The 8,173-nt window shown below is 43.7% G+C and overlaps 1 protein-coding gene across 1 annotated transcript in view; it reads left to right on the top strand.

The window, feature by feature from the left end:
- Positions 1 to 8,106, top strand: part of LOC106941608 (polycystin-1-like) — a gene marked incomplete at both ends in the record, with an annotated part of 38,108 nt that extends 30,002 nt beyond the window's left edge. The window contains 15 exons of the mRNA XM_015024684.1: positions 11 to 15; positions 198 to 291; positions 449 to 767; positions 1,578 to 1,749; positions 2,040 to 2,304; positions 2,400 to 2,595; positions 5,060 to 5,230; positions 5,335 to 5,478; positions 5,557 to 5,767; positions 6,326 to 6,452; positions 6,531 to 6,641; positions 6,730 to 6,779; positions 7,393 to 7,610; positions 7,693 to 7,771; positions 7,860 to 8,106. Of these exons, the coding sequence (XP_014880170.1) occupies positions 11 to 15; positions 198 to 291; positions 449 to 767; positions 1,578 to 1,749; positions 2,040 to 2,304; positions 2,400 to 2,595; positions 5,060 to 5,230; positions 5,335 to 5,478; positions 5,557 to 5,767; positions 6,326 to 6,452; positions 6,531 to 6,641; positions 6,730 to 6,779; positions 7,393 to 7,610; positions 7,693 to 7,771; positions 7,860 to 8,106 (2,409 nt within the window). The remainder of the gene's footprint in view (positions 1 to 10; positions 16 to 197; positions 292 to 448; positions 768 to 1,577; positions 1,750 to 2,039; positions 2,305 to 2,399; positions 2,596 to 5,059; positions 5,231 to 5,334; positions 5,479 to 5,556; positions 5,768 to 6,325; positions 6,453 to 6,530; positions 6,642 to 6,729; positions 6,780 to 7,392; positions 7,611 to 7,692; positions 7,772 to 7,859) is intronic.
- Positions 8,107 to 8,173: the final 67 nt, after the last annotated feature.

The following is an 8,173-nucleotide window of genomic DNA, read 5'->3' as shown; positions in this document are numbered from 1 at the left end:
TTTGAAAGCAAGCAGTAAGAAATCCTGGTTCTTGTTTGAGACAAGCCATGTAGGCAGAGGTGACAAACGTGTGGATGAATGTCCTCCGGTCAGATCACACCAAATATTAAAGTTTTCTGCTCATTTTTACATCCGGTTCTGGAGATGCTCTACATCCTCATTGTGTCCAGACATTCCCACTGATCCTTTCCTGCTCTTCCAGAATGTGAGCGGTTCTCCATCCCTCGAGCTTTCAACCAAAGTCTCGGCAGAGCTGCGGTAGGAAACAGCATCTTGCAGCTACTTTTTCAGGTAATATCACCAAATGATGAAAACTACTGAGTTATGTTCAAGATGAACGGTGCCTTTAGAGCAAGACGTCATAATCGTGCTGACAGAGAGTTTGACTTCTTTTGAAGTTTCACTTTGCCTCCGCTCTTCTCCTCCTTTATCTCCCGTTTCCTCCCAGGTGGAGTCCAACCCCTTCCCTTTCAACTACATCTCCAATTATGCCGTCTCCACCGAGGTGGCGTCCATGGAGTTTCGCACCGAAAACGGCACCCACATCCCCATCTCTGGGCTCGACGACAGCATGGCCATCACGGTCGCCATTAGCAACAGCAGCAGCAGTGGGGAAGCGGGCGCCGAGGGTCCTGGGGTTGCTGGAGTCCCCTCGGCCACAGCAGTAAACGTCAGCCGCTGTGACTCGGTGGTGGTCAAGGTCAGCGCGGGAAACGGCAACAGACAGGCGGGTCTGTTTGTCCAGCTCAACTTCACCGCCATCGAATGTGAGCAACGACTTACCGCGCAGAAACAAAGCAACATAGTGAAGCTAAATTCACCTTTATATTAAAATGATGGAGCACATTTGGCCAGAATATAAAAGCAGAAATAAATTTTTTTGTTGTTGTTTTTCATTGTTTTTTTTTCTGTCACTATGTGTCCAAACTGCAGTTTTCCTTTTATGGATAAATAAATAGTAATTATATATTTCTCTACATTTTGTGCTTTCATTTTAGTTTCATAGTAAGTGGGATCTCAAAAAAAATTATTCCAATAAACTTGACTGAAGCCAGTTTTTCCAGGAAAAGAGACAACTTTTTCTGTTTCATAAAATATTGCTTGTTTTGTTTATTGTTGAGGAAGCAAAAATAACGTATTTTACTAAATATTTTATGTATTTTTGACTTTAGGAAAATGTGCACACAAGAACCTTATACTCAGCAATTATTGGCCCAGTAGACCTTACTCAGCTGTTTTCCGTGTAATAAAACAACTTGGACCGAGTATCCAAAAGCACTTTTATTTAAATAGCGTCTGGCCCATTGTGACTTGATGCATTATTTTTACAGTCTTTAATTTTATGTGCGTTTTAGACATGAGCGTTTTTACTGTTTTATGTCTTGACTTCTATTGCTTGATTTGTCTTGTTTTTGTAAAGCACTTTAGGTAAACACGTTATTTTAAATGTGCTGTGTAAACAAATTGGATTGATTTGGATATCGATACTGTCCAAATGTTTGCTTTTATTTCGATTTTCTTCTTATTTTTATGTCAGTATTTTTGATTGCATGGTTGCATTTGTTTTCCCTTCTCAGACGCAAACGAGATTGACGAAGATGAAAAAGTGGAGGAGGAGCCGTATCTGACCGCCTACCTCCATTCCCACGAGGAACCCAACGAGTTCAACTGCACGGACAGGAAGCGCATCACTCTCAGTATGACCAGAGGGCACGACCACAGGAAGTACACCTTCTTCCTGTCACCAGAGTAAGAACCTAATCCTCGTCTGAATTAGGTTGTGTTTCTGAACTCTTCCACAAAAAAAGAGAAATTTTGATTTTGGTTCTTTTAGTGAAGCCAGAATTTTCTCTGATAGAAAAGGCATCAACTAAAAGGAAACATATTGCTGCCATATTTTGGCGTGGCACTTGAAATATGGTATCCTATGTTTGACAGGTTGCAACAACAGACAAGCTTGTCTCCTTATATTGATCACTCCTCGATTCTTAGCATCGATTTTTGATCTTCTCTGTTAAATTTGCATTTGTTTTGACCAGATCCTACGACACCACTCAGGATTACTTCATCAATGTTAGCACGCCGTGCGGCCCTGATTCTCAGCCCGCCCGTGTTCGCCTGGAGGTCGGGGTGTTTGCCGCTCTGTGTCAGTACTTCAGCGAGGCCGAGAAGCAGTGGAGGACGGACGGGATGGTGCCGCTGGCAGAGACCAACTTCAGCAGAACCGTCTGCCGCACCAGACACCTCACATCGTTTGCCGCGGGCCTTTTTGTGCCGACCAACGCCATTAGCTTTATAACGCCAGTCAGTACCACAAAAAAAAAACACACAAAAAAAACAAGCTTTTTAGAAACGTGTTAAAGACGTAACCCAAATGTACGCCTTGCTGTATGTTTTAGGAGCGTTCAGGTCCACCAAGCCTGATTGTGCTGCTGGTGTGCATACTGGGCTTGCTCAGCTACGTTGTGGCAGCAGCCATCTTGCACAAGTTGGACCAGCTGGATCTTCGCCGGGCAGGTGTGGTTCCACTCTGTGGCCAGAACGGGAGCTTCAAATACGAGATCCAGGTCAAAACTGGCTGGAGCCGAGGGGCAGGTGAGGCAGAAAATCATTCCTGCTAAAACAGCTCAGTATTCATAAATAAAACCTTATCCATAGATATCAGTGCTGGTCAGAAGTAGCATACAATTGACATGACTCAGCCCCCTAGTGGAAGTAGAGCTGTCCTCTGACAAGCCAACTGTTATTATGGCAGACTAACGGACCACAATGTGTTACCCGAGACATTTTTGTCTTATAAGCCAACAATGAGGCAAAGACGGCAGGCAAGAAAATTCTCCAACTAGCCTATGTCAGGTCTTTAAGGTTATTAGCGGGAAATAACGGAGAAATCAACGATAAAGCCCAAGAGGGAAAATGAGGGACACAAAGTCTGGTTGCATGTGAGTGTGAACGCAGTGGGACGCTCTTTGCACATACAAAATGGGTGAGTAATGACTTAAATAATACGTTCTGTGGAACAGCTGTAGGGAATGCATATTACCCACTGACAGCTGGGAACGTGATTATCTATTATTTTCCTCAAAATCTCTCTGACCCCAGCGTGTTTTCTATGATATATGCTGTCAATATTGAGTACTGTACTTGGAAACACTGATTGGTCAGTTGCTGACAAATGCCTTGGAATGATTGGGGGAGGATTGCTCTAGGCCAGCATGTGGGCGGAGCCGGCGTCATTGGGTGCGTTCACACTGCAGCCTGAAGTGACCCAATTCCGATTTTTTTGGCAATTCCGATTTTTTTGTCGGGCNAAACCACTTCTGATTGTTTGCCAAGCCAAACATCCAATAAAAGTTCCATCAAGTCACTACTAAGGGTGCGTTCACACTGCAGCCTGAAGTGACCCAATTCCGATTTTTTTGGCAATTCCGATTTTTTTGTCGGGCCGTTCACACTACCAGTAAATGCGACCTGTATGCATTCTGCAGTGTGAACAGGCAAACGACCTGAAAGTGTCCCGCATGCGCAGTAGAGGGCGCAATAGCGTCAGCGATCTCAGTGTTCAGCCAACACAAAAGAAGAAGTGCTCAGTGTTTGCAGAAGTAAATATGGAGGCTAATGGTGGAGCTTAGCTTACATATTTGAAGTTGTTGTCCAGCCGGAGCAGCATATTAACAACTTAATCCTCATATAATCCGTCATGGTTGTTGTTTTTCTTCCCACTTGCGCTTATCAGGACGCAGAATAGTGACATTTGTTGAGAATCAGTGACGTTCAGCTCAGATGAATGCGACCTGGACGTTAGGCCGCATTTGAATCAGATATGTATCGGATATGGGTCACATTCGAAAAAGAATCCAACCTGTGCTGTTCACACTGCCATGAAAAGATCGGATACAGGTCGCATTACGTAAAAAAAATTGGAATTGAGTCACTTCAGGCTGCAGTGTGAACGCACCCTTTGAGGCCTGCCATAGCGATACATAGAAGAGCATTGAAATGATTATACACTAATTTTAGCACATTGAATGGAATAAGTCTATGTTAGTCAACAGGGTTGTAATTCTCCACATACCATTGAGCACAGGTTGGCTAAGATTAGCATTGATGCTAATTTTTAGCATCGGAACCCCTGATTTGGGTCCAACCAACAGGCATAGTTTGGCAGGATCCGTTTGAATTACTTCAAAAATTTTCTAGTAGTACTTACTCATTTGGTGTTTTATTCTGGTAAAGAACTGCCACGAAGTATTAATGACATTTTTACTTTTGTGTTGAATGTCTGTTTTATAATATATGTACTACCAATAACAAAAAAAAAACATTTTCACTTTTCTGCAAAATTCACCAACTGCATAATTCTTAGATGGTAAAAGATAAGTAGTATTTCAAAAGAGCAAAGGAAATTTTGTTTTTTGAACAATAACAATATTTGTTGTTAATCTGTTGCTAAGAGATTAATGTGTTTTCTGGTAACCAAGTGCTACGAAGTGAACGACTGATTTTTACTTCCGCAAAAATTAACAATTGTAAATTTCTTGTGTTTAAGCAGATAAGCAGTATTTCAAAAAGAGCTTATGTTTTATAAACAATAATAGTACTTGTTATTCTTTTGGTGCTAAGGGATGAGAGTTTTTTCCTGGTAACAAACTGCCACGAAGTATAAATCATATTTTTACTTTTGTGTTGAATGACTGTTTTATATTATATTTACCATCAATGACAACAAAAATTTTCACTTTTCCTCAAAATTCACCAACTGCACAATTCTTAAGTAGCATAAGATAAGTAGTATTTCAAAAGAGCATAGAAATCTTATGAATTTTGAAAAATAACAATATTTGTTGTTAATCTGTTGCTAAGAGATGAGCGCGTTTTCTGGTATAAAAGTAACACGAAGTAAGCATCTGATTATTCACTGAGTAAGGGAAAATCCACAACAAATTAAAACTTGTGCACACAAGTCTCACTTTAAAAAATGAGTAAACCTCTGACCAGCGCTGGCTGTGACTCTACAAATTGCACTATTTTAGAAACGTCCCCTTTTCTGTCCGTACAGGTACGACGGCTCACGTAGGAATCAGCCTGTACGGACGAGAGTGCCGCAGCGGACACCACCATCTTGACAGCAAAGGAGCGTTCACGCGCAATGCTCTTGATATCTTTCATATCGCCACGGACACCAGCCTGGGCAGCGTGTGGAAGATCCGCATTTGGCACGACAATAAAGGTGAAGAAGAAGAAGGCTTCTGTTTACATGTCACTCCGTCATTAAAACCTGTTTTATGAATCTTATGTAAACGTTACTCACGGGGGTAAACGTTACCCCCGCAGGCCTGTCTCCGGCGTGGAGGCCGCAGTATGTGTTGGTCAAAGACTTGCAGACTGAAAGCAGCTACTACTTCCTGGTTGAGGAGTGGCTGTCAGTCGACAATGAGAGAACCGGCGGACGAGTGGAGATCGAAGTGGAGGCCACAGGTGAGTACCGGACATCTAAAAACGCTGCTTGGCTTCATCGGTGGGCTCACGTCAGCGTATTTGTTCCTGTTCTCTCAGAGGAGGCTGCGCTTCGTCGTCTGCCTCGACTCCTGAGGTCCGAGCTGCAGAGAGCGCTGTGTGAGAGTCACCTTTGGCTGTCTCTGTGGGAGAGGCCCCCTCGCAGCCCCTTCACCCGCCTGCAGAGAGCCACATGCTGTGCTGTGCTGCTGCAGCTCATCCTGCTGGCAAACACCCTGTGGTACAGTATCATAGTGGACAAAAGGTACAGGTGTGTGAGATTTCCGTCCTGTTAAAATCATGCAGCAAACGTTTTCACATTTTATGCTACAGCCACAAACTTCAGTTCATTTTACTGGGACGTTGTGAAATATATCAATTGACAAAATAATTAAGTGGAAGAAAACCAATCAAAATCTGAAAACACCTCTAAATAAAATCCAGTGCAATTAGTTAAAATTCACAAGTCACTTCAGCAGATTACAACAGTGTGTGACTTAATCTCATTGCAAATCCATGTTTTCATTGACAACCTCAGTTGTGTGTTAATTACATTAGTGAACAAGCAGCATCATAAAGACCAAGGAGCACAGCAGACATGACAGCTTGCCAGATGATGCATGTTTCAGAAAAGTAACATTCAAAACTCAGGAGGCCTTGATGCAAATGTGCGGCAAAACTTTCCAGACTTTTATTTGTATAAAACCATATATTGTTTTGTATGATTTCTGGAAAAAAAAAAAAAAAAGTTTGAGGCTGTAAATATGAAAAGTTCAAGGGGCCGATGTGGAAACGTGTTTACACCCATTGACTTCATCTCGTCCCGCAGCCAGAGGGCGGTTTCCCACCATTCCTCGCTGAGCGGAGAGACGCTGGCAGCCGGTGTGGTGGCCTGTCTGACCGTCTACCCCCTCTACCTGCTGGTCTTCACCGTGTTCAGAATGAGCCGCAGCAAGGTGCCGCACCGCTAACCGCGTTCCTGTTCCCTGCTTCGACACAGAAAGCTCAGAGTTGACGTGTTTGCGTGTCTCCAGTCTGTGACCGTGGAGCAGGTGTCGTCACAAGTGGATCAGGAGTCGGTTGAGATCGACGACCTCCTGGAAGACTCTATGGGAGGAAGTTCTTTCCTCTTTTTCAACGGAGAGGTGAAGTTTACTCCGAAGTTCAGAAGTTTATTGAATAAAACACTGTTTTATCGGTGCGTTAATCTGTCTGTACGTCTCTGTTCCTCAGACCAACTCGGAGGAAACATACGTGGATCTGCCGTCTCCGTCTATCAAGAGGTGAACTAATCTTCGCTGCCTGTTTTCAGACTGTGTGTGGCTCGGAGAGATGTCATGAAAAAGCAAACTTTAAAGAAAATGAAAGGAAAGAAAGAAGACTGCTTTCTTAGAAAAAAATTGACTGTAAATATTTTTATGTTGACATCCATTTAATATGAGATGAACAAAACCTTTTCTTACAGTCACCACTCAACTTTCTCAAGGCTGTTTGATCAACACTTTTCATCGAAGAGACGCGCTGTGTTTCAGAGAAACTCAGGCCTAGTCCCTCATATATCTGAATAGTTCTGGAAACTAACAAACTCTTAGGCATTTTGGCCTTTGATACACACAAAAACTGTTTAATGTCACTATTTATAAAAACTCAGACCAACGGGGAGATTTGAGAAAGCTTTGTGTTTGTGTGTATTGATGGGAAAACAGAGATTTGGAGTCATCCACATTATGGTCTGTGACAATGTGCATATATATGGGTTTGGGATGTTTAAACATTTGTGCGGCTTCGTGTGGATGAAGGCATTTCTGAAACCGATCACGTGTATGCAGTATTTTCTAAGTTATGTGGGTGAAGCCTCAGTGTTGCTCTCTAATCGTCTTCTGCTGCTCTTCTTAGCGAGGACACCTGGGACATGCCAGAGGAGGACACGGATGACCGGGACTGGCCGGAGCTGATGAGTGAAGAATCGGTGATGGGAGGGGCCGGACACGGGGCGGGGATGCCCAGGCTGAAGAGGGTGAAAGGGAGCAGGTACCTGGGGGACGACATGACCCTTAACCCCGAGGAGGATGAAGGATCCGATCCGCAATACACCAAACATTTCACCTCATCAGGTAGCCGCCGCTTGAAGGGCGTAATGTCAGATGAGACACTTCAGAGGTCACGACGTTGACCTCGCGCTGCTTCCTGTTACAGATGAGGATCTGATCAAACACATCCTGGAAGACGGGCAAAACTTCTTTCCTCAGGCAGACGAGAGCGAGATGGCCGACCTGTACGTTATTCTTCTCTTATTTGGTAACATTTTGGCGAACAAGAACAATTTGCTGGTGTTTGATTTAAATCTATGACTTCTACTTTAGGTCAAGTATTTTTGGGGACAAGACAGAAGTGATTCTCCTTCAGAAACTCAGTGAGCCTCTTACTCTCGAATCCATCAGGAGGGATCCACCGAAAACGGCTTTCACCTCAAATACAGGTCTGTTTCGCAAAGTGTGTGTAACTCTAACCCCACTTTATCTGTGGAAAATCACAAGTATTTCAGAGCTGAAACGATTAATCGTGATCAGGGGCACCGCCAGGAATCTTGGGCCCCATAACAAAAAATTAGTTCCCCCCCCCCCCCCCCCCCCCCCCCCCCGCGGCGGTCCTTCTTATTGTTTTTAGGAAGGGAGTG

This window comes from Poecilia latipinna, unplaced genomic scaffold (genome assembly GCF_001443285.1).
Source record: "Poecilia latipinna isolate Pla-1442-1.1 unplaced genomic scaffold, P_latipinna-1.0 Scaffold3762, whole genome shotgun sequence".
NCBI classification, from domain to species: Eukaryota; Metazoa; Chordata; class Actinopteri; order Cyprinodontiformes; family Poeciliidae; genus Poecilia; species Poecilia latipinna.
The sequence above is the reverse complement of the archived record's forward strand: the minus strand, read 5'-3'. Positions and strand labels throughout refer to the sequence as shown.